This window comes from Bos taurus, chromosome X (genome assembly GCF_002263795.3).
Source record: "Bos taurus isolate L1 Dominette 01449 registration number 42190680 breed Hereford chromosome X, ARS-UCD2.0, whole genome shotgun sequence".
Taxonomy (NCBI): Eukaryota; Metazoa; Chordata; class Mammalia; order Artiodactyla; family Bovidae; genus Bos; species Bos taurus.
The window spans coordinates 55,850,207-55,873,886 of NC_037357.1; the positions used below are offsets into that span (position 1 = coordinate 55,850,207).

At 38.4% G+C, this 23,680-nt stretch overlaps 1 protein-coding gene across 4 annotated transcripts in view; it reads left to right on the forward strand.

The window, feature by feature from the left end:
* The window catches only part of DNAAF6 (dynein axonemal assembly factor 6), a 47,908-nt gene extending 25,047 nt beyond the window's left edge, over positions 1 to 22,861 (forward strand). For all 4 annotated transcript variants that reach the window (XM_024987851.2, XM_005227865.5, XM_059883329.1 and 1 more), the window contains exons 6-7: positions 17,530 to 17,615; positions 22,663 to 22,861. In XM_024987851.2, coding sequence (XP_024843619.1) covers positions 17,530 to 17,615; positions 22,663 to 22,792 — 216 coding nt within the window. In that variant the 3' untranslated portion in view covers positions 22,793 to 22,861. The remainder of the gene's footprint in view (positions 1 to 17,529; positions 17,616 to 22,662) is intronic.
* Positions 22,862 to 23,680: the final 819 nt, after the last annotated feature.

Here is a 23,680-nt window from a genome sequence, read left to right on the forward strand (position 1 = left end):
CAGCCCATGCTCTTGAAGCAGAGCATGGGCTCTAAGTGGGCAGGCTTCAGTGGTTGTGGTGTGTGGGCTTCGTTGCTCTGCAGCATGTGGGGTCTTACCAGATAGGGATTGGACTGTGTCTCCTGCATGGGCAGGCGGATTCTTTACCACTGAACCACCAGGGAAGCTCTCAATTGTAGTATTGATAGTATTTAGAAAGTGGTTGAATGTGGTGTGCAAGGGAGAAACAGGAGTCAGATTTCTAGCTTGGGTGGCTGGGTGAATGGTGATGGCATTAATCAAGATATGCGAAGGTAAAGTGGTTTATATCTGGATAGCAGGCTTATGTTTTTTAATTCATATTTGCTCATCTGAATCTTCTATATTTTGTATAACTACTCTGTATTACTTCTAGAATGAGAGTAAACAAAAGGTGGCTTTATTTGTTTTTTAGGGATCGGGTATGGAGTGCAAAAGAAAGAAGACAAGTTCTAGAACAAAAATATTAAGTTTGGGCTATACTGAGTTTGAAATACAAATATGTATGGAATTCAAAGATAGAGACTAGAGATGTTGATTTTCAGATTGCTGTTTATTCTCTGTAGGGGTTAGAATATACTACCACAGACTGCTTGCTGGCTTTGCGTCTGGCTTGGAATGAAGTAGAACTGTTTTTAAGTAGTAAGTGTGTGTGTTTGGAGAGGGGGAAGTATGGAGAGGGATACTAGGAAACTTGCAGAAATGGGACTAATTGAAGACAGAATAGATGATCCCTGGGAAGGCTCAATAATCAAAGTTCAAATAGACATTGTAAATTATCAGTCAATTTCCAGGCTAGGTATTGAAAACTGAGAGACGTTAGGTCAACAAAATGAGGTTGGAATTGTGGCATGGCTTTAGAGATACAGACGATGATGGAGAAGCCAGGAAACTGTCATAGAAGCAAGGTGAGAAGAATGGGAGCCTGCCTATCCCTGACAAACAGGGATGTCTGTGGTACCTGACCTCTTGGGTGTAAGCTGGGGAGTGTGAAAAAGGAATTTTAGGTGTTAAAGATGTGTAAGGAGGCCTCCCCATAGGACTGTTGATGGCAGGAATGAGGATGGGTGCAGTGGAGAGGTAGGTCAGTGGATTTCCATCTTTACCCATGGGTGTTTAACAGCTCACTATCTCTAAAATCCAAAAATGAATGACTAGGTTTCTTGATTTTCTGCCAAATGGCCCATCATTTGTTCTAGGAGCAGGAACAAGCCAGCAGATGGCTTCATACTCTTTTTGAGCTGCAATGGATATATAATATTTTGGTGCTCCTACTATAATGGATTTCTATTGATAAGGGAACATGCTGATGTGACTTTGAAAACAAGACATTAAGCCTGTTTTTATTTTTCATTGTCACCTCCTCACTGGGATATGAGCCTTACTCCATCTCTAAATCTAACTGGGAATGGAGTGAGAGTCAGGGATAGGATGGGAGTCAGTCACCATCTGGCAGACACAATCAGGAGTCACATGTTTATCACATGTATTCATCTCAGAAGGAGCTAGCAATCATTCTGAGCAAAGTGTCTGCACATCCTCTGAGAATTCACTTGTTTTTTGAATGGTATGCTTCTCAAATCCCAATTTCTCTCAAGGTTAAAACAGTCATTTTCATTTACTTCTTATAAATAAATAGATTTGGCTGCTTGATAATGGAATGGATTCTCTTTTCCATTTAAAATTCTGGAGAATGGACACCTTTTTTTCTAGGCTTTCTGATTATGCTAACTTTACTTGATTGGTTATATATCAGACTGTGTGGCAGGGAGAAAGATATTTGAGCTGTAATACAATTCCTCATTATCAGCTCCAGGCAGCACAGTAAACCTTCAATTAAATTTCTAATAGTTCTTTCAGTAATATACATACATTATGGTTAATATCATAATATTTTTCCACAATGATGGTAGGGGGATGAATACCTCCTTAATAGCTAATCTAACTGTGTAGACTTAATATATATCTGATGATGGAAATTATATATATTTAAAGTTTTAAATAATACCAAAATTAGTAGAGTTGAAAATAAAAGTCCCCTATAAGACTTCTCTACTGGTCCAGTAGTTAAGACTCCTCACTCCCACTGCAGGGAATGCAAGTTTGATCCTTGGTTAGGGAAGATCCCATTAGCTATAGTATGTAATAAAAAAAAAGTTCCCTGTAATGAGAAAGGTATAGATAGATAGATTGAGAGAGAGAGAGGGAGGGAGGGAGTTTGAAATGGGCTTAAGGTCATGGATTGAATAAGGGTGAAAGATGTCCTATATATATTACTTGGTAGCAAAATCAGTAATTTTACATTTTGATTATGTCATTTGGAGGAGGTTTCATCAAATATTTTAATTATATGGTCCAGAATTCTTGAACCAGAACTGGAAGAACCTTCTGAATCCATGCAAGTGGATTCACAGATAGACCATAGAAAATATAAATATTTGAGGGATGGATAAAGGAAAGGAACAGAAAAGGATATACAGAGATGGGGAAAACCATAATAGTATCTACAGCTGCAGAGAAGTAAAGCAGGATTAAGAAGTCTGGTGATTTTTGAAAGAGAGCAGCTTCAGAGGCATGATAGGGGTTAACACTGGGTTGCAGAAAGCTGAGAAGTGGAGAAGAAATGAGGAAGAGAAGGCAGTAAATATAGATTATTCTTTGAGACAGTTTACCAGTGAAAGGGAGGAGAGAGAGGAGATGGGTGGTGAAGAGGAGGCCTGATTTAGGGATTTTTGAAAGTACTTTTCAGTTAATGACAGGAATCCATTCACTTACTCATATAATATTTATTGAGTGACTACTATATGTCATTAGACTTAATGAACAAACCATAAAGAAGTAGTCATGGTACAGGCCCTTAGAGGACTTCTAGAATTGGGTAGAGGCTACTCAGGTGGCTCAGTGGTAAAGAATCTGCCTGCCAAGGCAACAGATGCAAGAGACTCAGGTTTGGTCCCTGGGTGGGGAAGATCCCCTGGAGTAGGAAGTGGCAACCCACTCCAGTGTTCTTGCCTGGAAAATTCCATGGACAGAGGAATCTGGCAAGGCTGCAGTCCATGGGGTTGGAAGGAGTTGGACATGACCAGCATGCACACAGAAATGGGTAAAGGCATTTTTGGCTACAGGATGTTATTGACCTTTAGTACTCAGGGGCCAGGAATTCTCTAAATCCTGCAATAAGAGGAACAATCCTAAAAAATGAAGAGTTGTCCTAGATAAAATTAGAAAAAGAGAGGTTGAAGACATGAGACTGACCACTCAGCAATATTCTACCCTGTTGATTACTCCTTCCTTCTTTTTTTGAATACAAAAGTATTTATTTTAATAAACTTTATATTTAAAATAGAATTTTAATCTGTCTACTCACAAAACCTAATTCAAAACATGATACATTTATCTCTCTAGCTGATTTGATGTTACTCTTTTACAAACAGCACTCAATTTCTAATTGTTTTATATTAAGACTCTGTAACTAAATGAAGTCTATTTTGTCAGAAAACATTTCATTTTAATCTTAAAGAGTGCTTTTTTAAAATGAAGGCACCAACAAGAACTACTTTCAGATGGTAGAGAATTTCTTATTTTTTAAAGACTCTGTGGTTGACCACTTTTTCATTAGTTCCCTGTAGCAAGACACTTTCTATTTTACCCTAAACACTTTTTTTCTCTTTAATGACCTCACTCTCCTGGTTTTCCTCCAAAATCTCTGGACATTCCTCATCTCCTTTGCTTCCAGATCACTGGCTCTTCTCCTGCCTGAAGTTCTCTAGGTCTCTGAAAAAGACCTATGTATTATTTCTCTAATATATTTCTATCTAGTCCCATGGTTTTAAATGCTGCTCATCTGTATAGTCTTAATCCCTTCAGTGAGCTTCAGATTCCTATAACAAACCTCTCACTTGACATCTCCCACTTGTTTAATAGGCAGTGCAAACCTAACATGTCCAAAACAGAACTCTTGTCTTCCCCAACCTTATTTCCTATTGATCTTACTCATCTCAAGAGAAGACAACATTCACCCAATTACACAAGCTAAAAATTTAAATCATTTCTTATTTCTCTCTTCTTTATACCTCATGTGCAATTCATCAGCAAGTCTCATTGGCTCTGCTTTCAAAATATATTCTAAATCCATCTAATTGTTATTACCACAACAACTACCATCATCTTTCAAACCACCATCACCTCTCAACTGGAGCATTATGATTCTCTTTTGATTCATCTCCCACTCTTGCTCCTTTGGAAACTTCCCACAGTGTCCAGAGAAATTTCAGCATCAGCGTTAGTCCTTCCAATGAATATTCAGGACTGATTTCCTTTAGGATGGATTAGTTGGATCTCCTTGCTGTCCAAGGGACTCTCAAGAGACTTCTCCAGCATCACAGTTCAAAAGCATCAGTTCTTTGGTACTCAGCTTTCTTTATAGTCCAACTCTCACATCCATACATGACTACTGGAAAAACCATATTTTTGACTAGATGGAATTTGTTGGCAAAGTAACATCTATGCTTTTTAATATGCTGTCTAGGTAGGTCATAACTTTTCTTCTAAGGAGCAAGTGTCTTTTAATTTCATTGTTGTATAGAATTAGATAAACGGAGATGAAATCAAAGAGAATCAGAGCCCCAGATATGCCTGCCAGAGGGGCAAGTGAAAGACTACAGGGATAGAAAACCAGATCAATGGAGCAATGCATAGTCAAATAACAGACCTACATAAATGTAGAATCCAGTTTGTAATGAATGCAGCATTTATTACAAATTATGGGGAAAGGTATACTGTTCAACATATGGTTTTAAGACAATAGGTTTAACATATGGGGAAAAATTAAGTTATATATCTATGTCATGCCATAAATAAAAATACTTTCTAGATGGAATACAGATCTGAAATAAAAACAAAAAAATAAAAATAAAAAGTGTATCACATGAATTCTTCACTCAGAACCCCCGGTGGATTCTTATTGCACTTAGGACAAAATCCAAATTTTTTATCTTAATCCTTGAGGTCTTAGATGATCTGCCCCTGCATCCTCTTCAGTTTCATCTAATGCCACATTTTCTTCCTTGTTCATTATGTTCTAGCCACCCTGGCCTTCTTTCTGTTCCTTCAGTATGTCAAGTTATTACCTGGTTCTTTCTGTTCATTCCAGTTGGAAGGCTCTTCCTTCAGTTAAGTTCAGTTGCTCAGTCATGTCCGATCTTTATGACCCCATGGACTGCAGCATACCAGCCCTGCCTGTCCATCACAAACTCCCAGAGTTTACTCAAACTTATGCCATTGAGTCGGAGAAGGCGATGGCACCCGACTCCAGTACCAATCTTGCCTGGAAAATCCCATGGACGGTGGGGCCTGGTGGGCTGCAGTCCATGGGATCGCTAGGAGTCGGACAGGACTGAGCAACTTCGCTTTCACTTTTCACTTTCATGCATTGGAGAAGGAAATGGCAACCCACTCCAGTGTTCTTGCCTGGAGAATCCCAGGGACAGCAGAGCTTGGTGGGCTGCCGTCTATGGGGTCACACAGAGTCGGACACGACTGAAGCAACTTAGCAGCAGCAGCAGCATGCCATTGAGTCCGTGATGCCACTCAGCCATCTCATCCTCTGTCGTCCCTACTCCACCTGCCTTCAATCTTTCCAAGCATCAGGGTCTTTTCAAATGAGTTAGCTCTTCTCATCAGATGGCCAAAGTATTGGAGTTTCAGCTTCAGCATCAGTCCTTCCAATGAATATTCAGGACTGATTTCCTTTAGGATGGACTGATGGATCTCCTTGCAGTCCAAGGGACTCTCAAGAGTCTTCTCCAACACCACAATTCAAAAGCATCGATTCTTCGGTGCTCAGCTATCTTTATAGTCCAACTCTTACATCCATACATGACGACTGGAAAAACCATAGCTTTGACTAGATGGACCTTTGTTGGCAAAGTGATGTATCTGCTTTTTAATATGCTATCTAGGTTGGTCATAACTTTTCTTCCAAGGAGAAATTGTCTTTTAATTTCATGGCTGCAGTCACCATCTGCAGTGATTTTGGAGCCCCAAAAAACAAAGTCTGACACTGTTTCCACTGTTTCCCATCTATTTGCCATGAAGTGATGGGACCAGATGCCATGATCTTTGCTTCTCTTTCTGCCATAAGGGTGGTGTCATCTGCATATCTGAGGTTATTGATATTTCTCCTGGCAATCTTAATTCCAGCTTGTGCTTCATCCAGCCCAGCATTTCTCATGATATACGCTGCATATAAGTTAAATAAGCAGGGTGACAATATACAGCCTTGACGTACTCCTTTCCCAATTTGGAACCAGTCTGTTGGTCCATGTCCAGTTCTAACTGTTATTTCTTGACCTGCATATAGATTTCTCAGGAGGCAGGTCAGGTGGTATGGTATTCCCATCTCTTGAAGAATTTTCCACAGTTGATTGTGATCCACACAGTCAAAGGCTTTGGCATAGTCAATAAAGCAGAAATAGATAATTTTCTGGAACTCTCTTGCTTTTTCGATGATCCAGTAGATGTTGGCAATTTGATCTCTGGTTCCTCTGCCTTTTCTAAAACCAACTTGAACATCAGGAAGTTCATGGATCACATACTGTTGAAGCCTGTCTTGGAGAATTTTGAGCATTACTTTACTAGCATGTGAGATGAGTGCAATCGTGTGGTAGTTTGAGCATTCTTTGGCATTGCCTTTCTTTGGGATTGGAATGAAAACTGACCTTTTCCAGTCCTATGGGCACTGCTGAGTTTTCCCAATTTGCTGGCATATTGAGTGCAGCACTTTCATAGCATCATCTTTTAGGATTTGAAGTAGCTCAACTGGAATTCCATCACCTCCACTAGCTTTGTTCATAGTGATGCTTCCTAAGGCCCACTCAACTTCGCACTCCAGAATGTCTGGCTCTAGGTGAGTGATCATACCATCATGATTATCTGGGTCATGAAGATCTTTTTTGTATAGTTTTTCTGTGTATTCTTGCCACCTCTTCTTAATATCTTCTGCTTCTGTTAGGTCCATACCATTTCTGTCCTTTATTGTGCCCATCTTTGCATGAAATGTTCCCTTGCTATCTCTAATTTTCTTGAAGAGATAGGCTTTCCCATTCTATTGGTTTCCTCTATTTCTTCACACTGATCACTGAGGAAGGTGGTCTTATCTCTCCTTGCTATTCTTTGGAACTCTGCATTCAAATGGGTACATCTTTCCTTTTCTTCTTTACCTTTAGCTTCTCTTCTTTTCTAAGCTATTTTTAAGGCCTCCTCAAACAACCTTTTTGCCTTTTTGCATTTCTTTTTTTGGGGATGGTCTTGATTACTGCCTCCTGTACAATGTCGTGAACCTCCATCCATAGTTCTTCAGGCACTTTGCCTATCAGATTCAATCCCTTGAATCTATTTCTCAGTTCCACTGTATAATCGTAAGGTCATACCTGAATGGTCTAGTGGTTTTCCCTACTTTATTCAATTTCAGTCTGAATTTGGCAATAAGGAGTTCATGATCTGAGCCATAGTCCACTCCCAGTCTTATTTTTGCTAACTGTATAGAGCTTCTCTATCTTTGGCTATAAAGAACATACTCAGTCTGATTTCGATGTTGACCATCTGGTGATGTCCATGTATAGAGTCGTCTCTTCTGTTGTTGGAAGAGGGTGTTTGCTATGACCAGTGAGTTCTCTTGGCAAAATTCTATCAGCCTTTGCCCTGCTTCATTCTGTACTCCAAGGCCAAATTTGCCTGTTGCTCCAGGTATTTCTTGACTTCCTACTTTTGCATTCCAGTCCCCTATTATGAAAAGGACATCTTTTTTGGGTGTTAGTTCTAGAATGTCTTGTAGGTCTTCATAGAACTATCCAACTTCAGCTTCTTCAGCATTGCTGGTCAGGTCATTGACTTGGATTACTGTGATATGGAATGGTTTCCCTTGGAAAGGAACATTCTGTCGTTTTTGAGATTGCATCCAAATACTGCATTTCAGACTCTTTTGTTGACTGTGATGGCTAGTCCATTTCTTCTAAGGGATTCTTGCCCACAGTAGTAGATGTAATGGTCATCTATGTTAAATTCACCCATTCTAGTCCATTTTAGTTCGCTGATTCCTAAAATGTCAGCATTCACTCTTGCCATCTCCTGTTTGACCCCTTCCAATTTGCCTTGATTCATGGACCTAACATTCCAGGTTCCTATGCAATATTGCTCTTTACAGTATCGGATTTTACTTCTATCACCAGTCCCATCCACAACTGGGTGTTGTTTTTGCTTTGGCTCTGTCTCTTCATTCTTTCTGGAGTTATTTCTCCACTCTTCGCCAGCAGCATAATGGGCACCTATCGACCTGGGAAGTTCATCTTTCAGTGTCCTACCTTTTTGCCTTTTCATACCATTCATGGGGTTCTCAAGGCAAGAATACTGATGTGGTTTGCCCATTCCCTTCTCCAGTGGACCATGTTTTGTCAGAACTCTCTACCATGACCTGTCCATCTTGGGTGGCCCTACAAGGCATGGCTCATAGTTTCATTGAATTAGACAAGACTGTGGTCCATGTGATCAGTTTGGTTAGTTTTCTCTGATTGTGGTTCTTAATCTGTCTGTCCTCTGATGGAGAAGGATAAGAGACTTATGCAAGCTTCCTGATGGGAGAGACTGACTGAGGGGGAAACTGGGTCTTGTTCTGATGGGCAGGGCCATGCTCAATAAATCTTTAATCCAATTTTCTGTTGATGGGTGAAGCTGTGTTCCCTCCATGTTATTTACCTGGGACCAAACTGTGGTGGAGATAATGAAGATAATGGCGACCTCCTTCAAAAGGTTCCATGCACTCACTGCTACACTCAGTGCCCCCAACCCTACAGCAGGCCACTGCCAACCCACGCCTCCACCAGAGACTCCTGGACAATCACAGGCAAGTCTGGGTCAGTCTCTTCTAGGGTCACTGCTCCTTTCTCCTGGGTCCTGGTGTACACGAGGTTCTGTTTGTGCCCTCCAAGAGTTGGTTTCCCCAGTCCTGTGTAAGTTCTGGCAACTCTGTGGTGGGGTTAATGGTGACCTCCTCCAAGAGGGCTTATGCCATACCCAAGTCAGCTGCACTCAGCCCATGTCTGCTGCACCCAGAGCCCTTGCCCCTGCTGACCCGTACCTTCACAGGAGACACTCAAACCCAGTTCTGTCTTGGTCTCTGTGGTGTCTCTGGGTCCTGGTGCGCATAAGGTTTGTTTGATTCCTCTGAGTGTCTCTGGCGGGTATGGGGTTTAATTCTAAACGCTATTTCATCCCTCCTACCGTCTTGCTGGGGCTTCTCCTTTGCCCTTGGACATGGAGTATCTCCTCAAAGTTGCTCCAGTGCCTACCGTCTTGCTGGGGCTTCTCTGCCCTTGGTGTGGGGTATCTCCCCACAGTCGCTCCAGCGCCACGCAGCTGCAGCAGCTCCAGCACGGTACAGCTGCTGCCGCTCTTCCTTCAGATAGTGATAATTACCTCCTAATTCTTTCCTGTTGAATTGCATGAGTTAGTACCTCCAGAACTATGTTACATAATAGTAGTAAATAATGGTTTTATTTATTTCTCCCCTTTAGAATATTTCTGATGTTTCCTCATTCACCCTGATACTAACTTTTGTGTTGTGTGTTAAGAACCTGTTCATCTATTCTGATTGATCAAATGCCTTTTTAATGAAGGCAATGGCACCCCACTCCAGTACTTTTGCCTAGAAAATCCCATGGATGGAGGAGCCTGGTAGGCTGCAGTCCATGGGGTCGCTAGAGTCAGACATGACTGAACGACTTGACTTTCATTTTTCACTTTCATGCATTGGAGAAGGAAATGCAACCCACTCCAGTGTTCTTGCCTGGAGAATCCCAAGGATGGGGAAGCCTGATGGGCTGCCATCTATGGGGTTGCACAGAGTTGGACATGACTGAAGTGACTTAGCAGCAACAGCATGATATTTTTACTTTTTGATCTACTGGTATATTCAGTTTCTTAATATTGAAACATCTTTATATAAATTCATTTACTCAACACATATTTATTGATTACCTATGACATCCCATAGTAATAAACAAAACATAAATATCACTGTATTCACAAAACATACTTTCAGTGGGAGAGTTGAATGAACAAAATAAATGCAAAATTGTATTTTACATTGGAAGGTGATTAATGCTATGAAGGGGAAAAAGCAAGGCGAAGTGATAGCATGTACTAGGGAAGCTAGTGGCTGCAGTTTTAAATTCTGTGATCAGGGAAGACCTTACTGAGAAGGCAATTTGTGCAAAGACTTGAAGGCATCTCTCCCCATCAGGAAGTGAGGCTAGGATGCTGGAAAGTTATCTAAGTGGATATTTAAATCACCAATGTTTAAGATACCAGTTAATGTTAGAAATATCAATAGAGAACAAAGAACTATTCTTAGAGAAATAGGTATAGGAAATCTGACTCAGGAATTGGTAGATGGTGCCAACAAGTAGGGTAATTGGTGGTATAGTATGAAGACATGAGATTTATTTTTAAAAAGATGCAAGGAAGCGGAGGCAGGCCTAATGATATACGAAAATTGGGAGGGGGAAAAAAAAAGACAGGCACAAATTGAGAAGACTATAAGGGAATCAGTGTCATCAAGGTAAACTAAGGTAAACCATCAGTTTAAGAAAAATTGCAGAGAATATTGAGAGGCTAATGAGATAAGGGATGTTGTACTAGTGTTCCAGAAGATCTAATGGAAGGGTTTCATGAGTTAGTAAGGGGTAGGAAATGGAAACAAAATAGAAGCTAGGAAGACCAGATGGTAATTATTAAGTGATAAGGAAAGACTTAGAAATCTGAGGCTTCCTGTGTTTATTGACAAATAGAGATAAAAAGGGAGAAGGCAATGGCAACCCACTCCAGTGCTCTTGCCTGGAAAATCCCATGGTCGGAGGAGCCTGGTAGGCTGCAGTCCATGGGGTCGCTAAGCGTTGGACACGACTGAGCGACTTCACTTTCATTTTTCACTTTCATGCATTGGAGAAGGAAATGGCAACCCACTCCGGTGTTCTTGCCTGGAGAATCCCAGAGACGGGGGAGCCTGGTGGGCTGCCGTGTATGGGGTCGCACAGAGTTGGACACGACTGAAGCGACTTAGCAGCAGCAGAGATAAAAAGTATAATGAATTTAGTTCCACCAGCCTCAAAACAGATAATGGCAGTGAGGCTGTGTTTGGGGATAAATGTGGGTACCAACAGAAGTATGAAGGTCCTCTAGATGAGTGTTCTTACTCCAGAATGAGCTGGGCTTACTCTGGACTCCTGTGAAAGGAGAGGAATCATGCTCATGATCTTATGAAACAGACATGGCCATATGGTACTGGAATGTTATAGAAAATGTATCCACTACTTTTAAAAGATATCTGTTGGTTTCATATCTTAGTTTTTGAGAACATATACCTCCATATTTTTATATCCAGAGGTAAATATTTATACAATTTCAAAGTACGGGGATCTATCCCTTTAATTTTTTTTTTCATTTTCCTATAGATTATCATTGCTCCTGAGAGTTTTTATAAAATACTATGGTTGCACTGAAAAAAATATCTCACATGTGTTTCCATAGGTAAACAATGGGAAGTTAAATCACTGAAGCAATTCAAAATGAGACTTAACCAAACTTTTCTGTTAATCAAAATCTCCTAATATTTTTGTGTTTCAAATGGAAACTCATATAGTCTTAACTTCTTTGTCAAGAATCAAATATACTGGAGATGGCTGCTGTTTTTCAAATTTTTCTGTATATATTAAGCTTCACTAAAATTTCAGTAGATCTCATAGATTGGTCAAGTCACACATATAAGGTATGCATCACTTATTCTTATGTTCTGGCATTCAGGAAGGGATAGTTCAGGAGAAAGCCTAAAATCGTTGATTTCTAACAAACACTTGCTATTTGACTTTCTCATTTTGATTTTCAAACAACTTAGAATATGATCAAAGACACTTATCAGAGGAACTGGAAAGTCTATATTAATCACCTACAGATTATAGGAATATACTGTCTTTAAGAACCATCTTGTCATGTAAATCTAACATAGGAATAAGACAATAAAGAGGAAATCTAAACCTCAAAATGAAAATCTCACATTAATGACCCCACTCCCAAAAGCTTAGGGATGTTAAACTAGCTCTGTTACAACACATAGGGGAGAATAAATGAAAGACAGTGAAAACAATTGATAAGCAATTTGACCTACATTTACCCATTTCCAGGAAAGCCTCAAAGTGAATTCCTAAAGAGCCTGAAGAAGTAGTTTTGACTACTCTCCTGAAGAAAAGCTGAAGGTGGAAAGAAGGAATCTCACAAACTTTAAATTAGTGGACTCTTTTCCTGTTTTATCCACATGGCTGGAAGGCAGAAGTGTAAACTAAAGTTAGTCTTGGGTACAGCGGTAGTCAGGCTTTGAGATGGCCCACAATGATTCTCACCTTCTGATATTCTTCCCTTTGTGTATTCCACTCTCACATCGAATGGGGCTGACCTGTATAACCACTAGGATATTATAGAAATGAAAGTATACATCTTCTGAGGCTACATTTCTGAAAAAGGCATGCCTTCTGTCTCACACTTTTGGATCATTCACTCAGGGGAGAAGACAGCTGTTGTGTCATAAGGACAGTCAAGGCTCTAAGTCCTATTGAGAAGTCCATGTGTTGAAGAACTGATGTTGCAGGAAGGGGGACTCCTTCAAGGGCCCAAGAATGGGCTCTTGTCTAACACTTGAAAATGAATTATCTGAAGAGACACACATGCTGACAAAGCAAGAGACTATTGGAAAGGGGTGCCTGGGTGGAGAGTAGCAGGGTAAGGGAACATAGAAGAACTTCTCTGCCACGTGGCTCACAGTCTTCAGTTTATAGTAATGGAGTTAGTTTCTGGATTGTCTCTGGCCAATCATTCTGACTCAGGGTCCTTCCTAATGGTGTATCACTCAGCCAAGATGGATTCCAGTGAGAAGGATTCTGGGAGGTTGGTAGGACATATGAACTAGCATCCCCTCTCTCCTTTTGACCTTTCCTGAATTCTTCCTGTTCGTGGTAGCTTGTTAGTTCCACATTCTTTACCAGGACCTCCTGTTGTAAGATAACTCATACACATGGTTACTGTGGTGCCTAGCCAGTGTAGGTGGTTTTGGTCAGTGATTCCCTTAACACTGAGTTCTCTTGCCATCAGATATGTGAGTGAGTCATCTTGGAGGCAGATTCTCTAGCCCCAATAAAGCCTTCAGATATCTGCAGCTCAGCCAATATCTTGAACACAAACTCATGATAAACCCTACCTAAGACAGAACTACCTAACTAAGCCTCTTCTGAATTCCTAACCTATGGAATATATATAAGATAATAAATGTTAATTGTTGTTTTTGAGTCATAAATTAAGGAGGGAGGAAGTATAATTGGTTTTGGTTATACCACAATAGATAACTAATAAACAGTAACTATTAGGTTGGTACAAACATAATTGCAGTTTTTGCATTGTTGAAATTTGCCTTTTGATGTTAAAATACATTCTTAATAAATGTGGTTATGTTGTACATCATTTCAATGTACATTTCTCACTTTATGCTTTTTTTGCTAATGACTTTGCATGCATGCTAAGTCACTTCAGTCGTGTCTGACTCTTTGTGACCACATGGACTGCAGCTTACCAGGGTCCTCTGTCCATGGGGATTCTCCAAGCAAGAATACAGGAGTGGCTTGCCATGCCCTTCTCCAGGGAATCTTCTCAACCCAGGGAAATGACTTATTACTTGCTGTTTATTTTATATTAATTTTGGACTATGGGAATAATGTTATACAAAAAGCAAATTCAAGTGATTTTCATATTTGAGTTCAAAATGAGTCGTAAAGCAGCAGAGACAACTCACAACGTGAACGATACATTTGGCCCAGGAACTGCTAATGAATGTACAGTGCACTGGTGGTTCAGGAGTTTTGCAAAGGCGATGAGAGCCTTGAAGATGAGAAGCATAGTGGCCACCCTTCAGAAGTTGACAGCAACCAATTGAAAGGATCATTGAAGCTGATCCTCTTACAGCTACACAAGATGTCGAAGAAATCAACATCGACCATTCTATGGTCGTTGAGCATTTGAAGCAAATTGGAAAAGTGGAAAAGCTTGATAAGTGGGTGTCTCATGAGCTGATTGCAAATAAAAAAATCATTTTGTTGTGTTGTCTTCTCTTATTCTTCGAAACAACAAACCATTTCTCGATCGGATTGTGGCGTGTGACGAAAAGTGAATTTTATATGACAAACTGGCAACGACCAGCTCAGTGCACTTTCCAAAGCCAAACTTCCACCAAAATAAGTCATGGTCACTGGTGGTCTGCTGCCAGCCTGATCCATCTTTCTGAATCCGGCAAAACCATTACATCTGAGAAGTATGCTCAGAGCAAATCAATGAGATGCACTGAAAATTGCAACATCTGCAGCAGGCATTGGTCAACAGAAAAGACCCAATTCTTCACAACAATGCCTGACTACATGTCACACAACCAGCACTTCAAAAGTTGAACGAATTGGGCTATGAAGTTTTGCCTCATCTGCCATATTCCCCTGACTTCTTGCCAACTGTCTTCAAGCATCTTGACAGTTTTTTGCAGGGAATATGCTTCCACAACCAGTAGGATGTAGAAAATGTTTTCCAAGAGTTCGTCAAATCTCGAAGCATGGATTTTTATGCTACATGATTAAATCAACTTATTTCTTGTTGGCAAAAATGTGTTGATTGTAATGGTTCTTATTTTGATTAATAAAGATGTGTTTGAGCCTATTTATAATTATTTAAAATTCAGTCTGAAACCGCAGTTACTTTTGCACCACCCTAACAATAGGTAACAGAACCAGAATTCAAGCCCAAATTTGATTCCAAAGGTTGATCTCCCAAAAGGTCAAAAATTTGCCAATGAAATTTTTATCAGTTTTCCTTAGTTACCTATTAAAATAAATTTTTAAATGAATTCCATTTGTATCCTATGTAAAGAGAGGAACATCAATTCCTTTGGTCAGTGAAATACTGTGTTTACTAATACTGGACACGTTAGGTCTTGGGTACAGTCAGTTCTAAGTCAATAGTAGCCATGTCTGTTTTCCAGGTATTCATTAAAAGTATTTTTGAGGAAGTCTGATTCATGTTTCAGGAGGAGTCTTTCTGTTGACTCTTCATCAAATCTTCTACTTTATGAGATATTAACGTGTACCATTCCACTTAATTTGTTCTTTCTCCTGTCTCTCCTGTGAAACCATTTTAGTACACAATTTTAATTTCCTCAAAAGGAAGAATTACTGAGTTGTTTCTGAATTACCCTTAATTAGACTTGCAAACAATTTTAAGAACCACTTTGAAGTTTCTACCCAAAAGTTGTATCAAAATTTCATGTAAGTCATTTTTTTAAACTCAAATGTCATTTCAACACTGGGGAAATAATCTTTTACCTTGAAAGATATAAACATTTCAAACTAAAGAAAAAATTTTGTATTTCTGAGTCCAAGTGAAATGAATCATCTGGCAACTAAAGAACATCTCAACCGGACTATCCTATCTGAATGTTTTTGTGGTAAAAATTGGTCTTTCTTATCCAATAGACTGCTCATTTAATTTGAGGTAGAGCCCCTATAACTTCCTCTTTGAGAAATGTTCTGTTTCTCTCATTAAAAGCATCTCTTTTTTAGTAGATTTGAATTTTCAAAATATAAATTAGGAGGTAATTGTTTAATGAAAATATGAACCAAAGGATACATTTAGATGGTAGGACCTCTAGAGTTCTATTTACAAATGTTTGTTTATATACAGATTTAATAAAGTAAAATATAACTCACAGACATGTATTTATTCACATACTTTATATTGTGAAAACACTATCGCCTATTTTAAGCTTCTTGTAAGAAATTCTGATTTTTTTCCCACTATTTATTTGATAGGTATTTCCTTTGTAATGTATTGCTTTTATCCTTGTTATTCCAGCTCTGAACTCAACAGATGTTCAGAATTTCAAGTCTTCTAGCTCATATTAGTGAAGACTTCATAATTTAACTTAAAGTTGTTTATGGAAACTACATGCTGAGAGAGAGATCAACTTCTATTGAAAAGAGAATGGATTAGAGTTAGAGATTAGACTTTGTATTGTGATAAAATACACATAATATACAATTTACCATAGTGACATGTAGTGTGCTCACAATGTTGCACAACCATCACCACTATCTAATTCCAGAACATTTGCATCAACCCAAAAGGAAATCCTTTTGTCACACCTCTTTTCTCCTTCCCTAGTCCCTCCAGTAACCACTAATCTGTTTTCATTCTCTATAGATTTGCCTATTCTGGATATTCCAGATAACTAGAATCCTACAATATGTGACTTTTTAGCTTAATGTTTTCAAGGATCATTCATGTTATAGTATTTCATTCCATTTTATAGCTGAATAATACTCCACGGTAGGGATAGACTACACTTTGTTTATCCATTCATCAGTTGATGTGCATTTGGGTTTTTGATGCCTTTTGGCTATTGTGAATAATGCTGCCCTGAACAAAAAACATTATGTACATAATTTTGTTTGGTTGTTTTTAATGCTCTTGAATACACACACACACACATATATATACTCAGGAGTTGAATTGCTGGGCCGTGTGGTAATTGAGATGAGACAAGTTTTGAGTGAAATCTTATTAAATCAATAAATAGTCCCATTTTTTGAGTAGTGGTCATATTGTTATTTCTCTTTTGTTATATTAGCAAGTTTTCTGGACTCCTACAGTTCTCTAGGAAGTGTGGCATGGGAATTAATGCCAGGAGACTACAACATAGCATCACCAACCCACACCCAACATGAGAACTAACCATTTTTTATACAAAGTACCCAGTGATATAAAGGCAGTGGAAGGTTCCCAGCTCTAGCAGGTGTACTAGCATGCACCTTCAAGCAATGAAGGTACTGGCATGTAACCAAAGTGTTTCAATAATAACTTTGAAGGCAGATAAGGTGATGGCACCCCACTCTAGTACTCTTGCCTGGAAAATCCCATGGATGGAGGAGCCTGGTAGGCTGCAGTCCATGGGGTTGCTCAGAGTCGGACAGGACTGAACGACTTCACTTTCACTTTTCACCTTCATGCATTGGAGAAGGAAATGGCAACCCACTCCAGTGTTCTTGCCTGGAGAATCCCAGGGATGGGGGAGCCTGGTGGGCTGCCATCTATGGGGTCGCACAGAGTCGAACACGACTGAAGCGACTTAGAAGAAGAAGAATCTTAGTCAAATTACAGATGGTTGCCTTGGTTCACTCACTAAACTTCTCTGTATCTTGGTTTCTCCATCTGTACAATGAAGATAATAAACACTGCTTCTCAAGATTGTTATAAGAGCAGAGTCTGGCACATAGTTGGCATTTAAATAAATTTTAGTTCTCATTCCCTCTTATTTTATTGGACTCTTCAAATTGTTCTTCAAGACAACAGTATTTTTCTTCTCACTTTTTCTTTCAGGTGAAAATTAAACTACCAAACACCAACCCTTCTGATATTAAAGTTGACATTCAGGAGACGATCCTTGACCTCCGTACTCCTAATAAGTGAGTAAAATTTGGAGCTAGAATAATGAATGTTATAATATTAATGAATCTTTTGTCAATATCCTTTATAAAAGTGTATGTAGTTATTTTGTATCACCCCCAAAGTCAGAAGAAAAGTGAAAAAGTCAGTTAATCATTCAGATGTTTGATCTGGTTAATATAAACATAAATATATTTGTAAATACCTAGATTTTTTACCACTTTACATGCATAGATTTGGAGTAGGTTGATACCACCAAAACATAGTCCCTGACATTCAGATACAGTTTGCTTATCTATGACGAAAAACAGCTGGAGGTGAAAATCTTTTAAGTTGTAAGTCTTGCGTGTGATATTTTTTTGTACAGTGATGGCATGAAAGAAGCAATCTTTAAGCGTTTTGGATATTGTGGGGCTCTAAGGTTGTTTGTGGAGAAGGCAATGGCCCCCACTCCAGCACTCTTGCCTGGAAAATCCCAGGGATGGAGGAGCCTGGTAGGCTGCAGTGCATGGGGTCGCTAAGAGTCGGACACGACTGAGCGACTTCGCTTTCCCTTTTCACTTTCATGCATTGGAGAAGGAAATGGCAACCCACTCCAGTGTTCTTGCCTGGAGAATCCCAGGGACGAGGGAGCCTGGTGGCTGCTGTCTATGGGGTCACACAGAGTCGGACACGACTGAAGTGACTTAGCATAGCATAGCATAAGGTTGTTTGATTATATTCATCTAAAAATCAATGAAAAGACTTATCAATTACCTAAAACAAAAATCTAACAGCTAATTTATCACTGGATCCTCAAGTTGCATGAATACATTTTAAATTAATGCAGATGATAATGGAATAATTCAATTAAACATTTGATATGTTCAAAAATAGTCTTGTTATTATACAAGTTCATATGCTGTTCCCCAAACACAATATATAAGGTAAAATTCTGATAAAATGTTTATCCTGAAACCTGGATAAATCAACCCTGTCTCTCAAAACTAACTATATAAGGAAGGAATCAATAGAACCTGGCATGTGCTAGATAAAATATCTGAATATCTCATTGCTTTGTTCACTTTTCAGCTGGATGTATAGCAGTTAGCACTTGGTTGACTGCAGTGGACCTTTGTTAACTCATAGACATTTCAAAATGGGTGTGGGGAGCAGTCAGATGCTAGCATATTATCTTCCTTCCATTATCAGTACCTATAGTTCTTCTCTGTTGATCATAGGGCTTTGAGAAAATAACAAAATTCGATCTCTGCTACAAAAGACTTCTATGTGTAAACACACCAATGTACATGAGTAGCTTAACTTTGATTTCTACAATAGAGGAATTTAACCACAAATGACCTACAGAGGAATACATATCAAATATTTTCTCCTTAATATAATTTTAAAAATGTATTCACTCAAAAATTGTCTCATGTTATGAAAATCACATTCCTTATTTTCACCATTGACATCAAGGAGTATAGTAATTTTTTCATTACATGCTATACACACATTTACTCTTTCCACACAACCTTTGCAAGGGAAGTTGGTTAAATGAGCAGTCAATCTTCCATGATATTTGTGCACTTGTTAAAAGCACAGACATCTACACACCATGGAGTTAATTTCCATTCCCATAGCGGTTCTCACTGTCTCCATCAATCTTTAGGCAGCTGCTCTGGCTATGCTGTCATTCCAGATATCTTTCAAAGCCCACTAAATGAAAGACTCACACAGAGATATTTTTCCAAATAGAATGTGGGCTGCAGTAGGTCATTTGGATCATACAGTACTAATATATTAAATGCTCAGCACATAAAAGTACTGTCTGTTAAGAAAAAGGTCATTAATTAAGGGAGAAGAAAGAATTAAAATTTTTATTACTTTTCCTAAAAACTCAAACATTCTTTGGAGCCCTGATATTATCTGAACTAGTATTATTGGAAATGTGTCTTGCTTTGAGTTTGCTGATATTCACATCTACTTTCTTTAGTTTCTAACTTTGACACCCTGTAACACTATGCTTACTGGTTTCAAGAAGCATAACAGTGGACATTCTGTTCATGTACCTATAAGGGAAAATGAGTGGAATTATTTTAACTAAATTGACTAGATATCAATCTATTGATAGTCAATTGCATTAAAATTATGAATAAAACCCAGATTTTTAGCATTATAGAATGAAAAGAAATGTTTGCTGAATCCTTCATTTTAAAAAAACTGGCTGTTTTGGCATATAGATTCCCAACAGGGTAGGTAGAAAGGAAGAAAGATAGGTGAAATTGTGTAATGTCTCAAAATCTCCGGACTTTATCTTCATATGGGGTTTCATTATTTTTTAAGATGGATTCTAAGAATATCTTCAATGAATTCCTTGAATGTGATAATAAAAACACATTCTAAAGATAAACATGAGTTAATTTCTGGTTGTTTGTTACTTTAGATTATCTCACTTTTGCTGTGCTCCTTTGATTTAGATTGAATTGACTGATATTCAAAGACATAAACACCTAAAAAAAAGTTTTCTAAATGCAATAGTGAATTGCAGCTCAGTAGCTGTTTCTGCTTTCTTTGAAAATAGTTATATCTCCAACAGGAAACCTTAAAAAGGCCATATCTTTTTTAAGCCCAGATATGTAAATCAAATAATTCATAAACTACATAAAATAAAAAGTACATTATGTGAATATGCACAGAACAAGGTTGTTGTATATTTAAATCTCTTGGCAAGAAACATCAACTTGAATTCTCTAATATAAATGTAAGCATATAAGTCTCTAAACTAGAATTCACTGTATAGGTATTTTTTTGTTTTTACTTTCATATATTATTGTTTGCATTTAAATAATTTCTAAAGAAAAGCAACACTGGAGAGACTGTTTTTTTACTTTTTATTTTATATTGGAGTATAGCCAATTAACAATGTTGTGATAGTTTTAGGTGGACAGCAAAAGGACTCAGCCAATATGCATGTATCCATCCTCCTCCAAACTTCTCTCCCATCCAGGCTACCACATAACATTGAGCAGAGTTCCCTGTGCTACATAGTAGGACCTTGTTGGTTATCCATTTAACACTGGATAAACATTTGATCAGTGACTAAACTTTAGCTTTTTAAAAAGCAAATATTTTTCAATGTAAAGGCAGAGAGATTGGGTTTAAATGTTCATTCATATTATATTATAGTACTGATCTATACTAGTTATTCAAATATCATTTTGTAGTGACCTATTTGCTTTTAATTCATTTATTCATTCACTCAACAAATAATACTTTCCTTCTTTTAAAAGCCTAAATAAGTTACACAGTTTCTACTCAAAATTTTTGTATGTGAAGCTATACTACTAAGGACTAGACAAAAATGCAGGGATGGATGGATCATTCCAATGGCCACTAACTGTCTTTTTTTTTTTAATTTATTTCTGTCTGGACAGAGAAGTGCACATTATCATTGGAACTTCTTCAGCTGATTTATAGTTGTCTTTTGGTGCAATGAAACTGTCACCACTGAGCTTTGCTTTCTTTTAAAAGTGAATATATTATCATTTGTAGAATAAGGGATGAAGCAAATCTAACTCTAGTACAACCTATATTGTAAACAACTTTAAAAAGATGGACTCTCAGGAACTCCCTGGAGGTCCAGTGGTTAGAACTTGGCACTTTTACTGCCAAGGGCATGGTTTAATCCCTGGTCGGGGAACTAAGATCCTGCAAGCTTCATGGCACAGTCAAAAAAAAAAAAAAAAAGATGGACTCTACATGGTTTTTGCACCCACTTTTTTTTTTTTAAGATTCCAAATATTACAGGGTATATTAAAATACATTGCGATTTCATTACTTCAAGTGGAGAGAATTGTTTCTCCTACCCTAAATATCTGGAATGGAACAAAAGTAACAGAAAACTTCTCCTTTAGGTTCCAGAGCTGTGTGATAAATAATTTTAATGAGCCCAGTTTCCTGAATTTAGGTCTTTGCAAATGAATAATGAGGAGACTGATTTTCGAGGATTTTGTTTTCAAATACTAGTTTTTTGTACAAGTATTCAATAAGTACCCCCTAAAAATTACCCAAATTACCATATTCCTTTACCAGTTTGGGTCTTATACCTCCTAAAAGAGCTTTTCTGTCCACTTTTTATAGAGATCCTCAAGCCTTCTCTGTTGAGAATGTGAGGTAACAAGTGCTTCATGTATTTAATTTTCTTCAGATACCAGCATGTGCTGACCCCATGCATAATTCCGATTCATACCACTATGACATATTTATGGATGTCTCATCCCAGCCATGCGTCTGAAGCATACAGCTATCCAGCAACTGAGCCATAAACTACAAACTACACTCAGCAGTCTCTCACAGGAAATTTCTGTCAATGTAAAGTAGAAAGAACCAGAGGCAAGCAAAAGAAAGCACTTTCATTGATTGGGTATTGAAATCACTGCAGGCCTGAATTTCAATAACTACACCTGGAGTAGAGACTCAGTTTAAAGTAATGTTAGCAGAATTATTGTAGAACTATTCGAATTTCAGATTTCTGTCAGGCAGTCACATTTCTTCTACACATAAGGATGACTGGCAAGAGATCTGTCCAAACAACTTAAAGTTGCAGTGGTTCTATTTCTATGCCAATAAACATAGCCTGAGACTATGTTTATATAATGCAAAATGAGGTCAATTTAGAAAAAATAAGCTTGCTTGCTTGCTAAGGCACTTCAGTCTTGTCTGTCTCTTTGTGACCCTATGGACTGTAGCCCGCCAGGCTCCTCTATCCATGGGATTCTCCAGGCAAGAATACTGGAGTAGGTTGCCATGCCCTCCTCCAGGGGATCTTCCCAACCCAGGGATCAAATCCGAGTCTTTTAAGTCTCCTGCATTGAGGGGTGGTCCAAACCGCTGCTTGGAGTTTTAGGGCCAAGAAAAAAAAAGGTATACTATTTGTGTTAATTAGGCATATTTTTGATCCAGTATTCATACTGTCTAGTTTTTTGGTTCCTAACATTGCGATGATATATATTGCTTCCCATTGCCTTTATTAAAAGTGGTATCTTCTTGATGTCACTGGTTCTAGGTTTTTATTTTGTTTTTCAGGAAGCTGCTGCTAACCCTTCCCCATCCTGTGGACTGCAGCAGTGCCAACGCCTTCTATATACTTGATGTTGAGACTCTCGAAGTCACCATGACTATGAAACGAGAGTTGGATTTCATTAATTTCTTATGAAACGGTGTGGAGAAGGATGAAAAGTGGCAAATAACACCGATTAAAAAATAAAAACCTTTGACAAAATTAGTTAATGTTTTCTGTCTTCTCTTTATTATTCTGACATATTGAAAAATGGGCTTCTGTTCAATTCTAGTGCTATTCTGATCATTTACAGTCATTTCTATTAATCTAGTAGGAAATAGTGTTTTCTCATACTAATAAGCTATCCCATTTTTATAGTGATAGCTGGATGGAATTTACAGGTTAACCAGTTAGATTGCTACATGCCAATTAAATAACTGAAATATGACCAAGAAATGGTTGGTTCACTTACTTCAATAGTCTAAAGGCCTTAAGCCATTTGATTATACCATGATACAATCAGTAACATAGGAATTGGTCATTATGATCACCAGAAAAGTTTAATTGATTTCCTTTTTCATTTAATCAAAGGATTTCTAGTGTTCTCTGTTTAGGCTCTCACTATTGTTCAGGAACATACAAATAACAGAAGATTATAAATATACAAGGCTTCCCTTGTAGCTCAGTCAGTAAAGAATCTGCCTGCAGTGCAGGAGACCAGGGTTGGATCACTGGGTTGGAAGATCCCCTGGAGAAGGAAATGGCAACCCACTCCAGTATCCTCGCCTGGAAAATCTCATGGACAGAGGAGCCTGTTGAGCTGCAGTCCATGGGGTCACAAAGAGTCAGGCACGACTGAGCAACTAACACACACAACTAACACATAAATAGTTTGATGCACCATACTAACAACCTGTTTTACTTGAATAAGAAATACTCTTGAATACACAGTGTTATTCGGCTTCCTCAGTCTTGTTCTCAGTGTTTGGATCTATTTAAGTTAAAATATTTTCCTTTTGTGCACTAATAATTATTAACAATGCC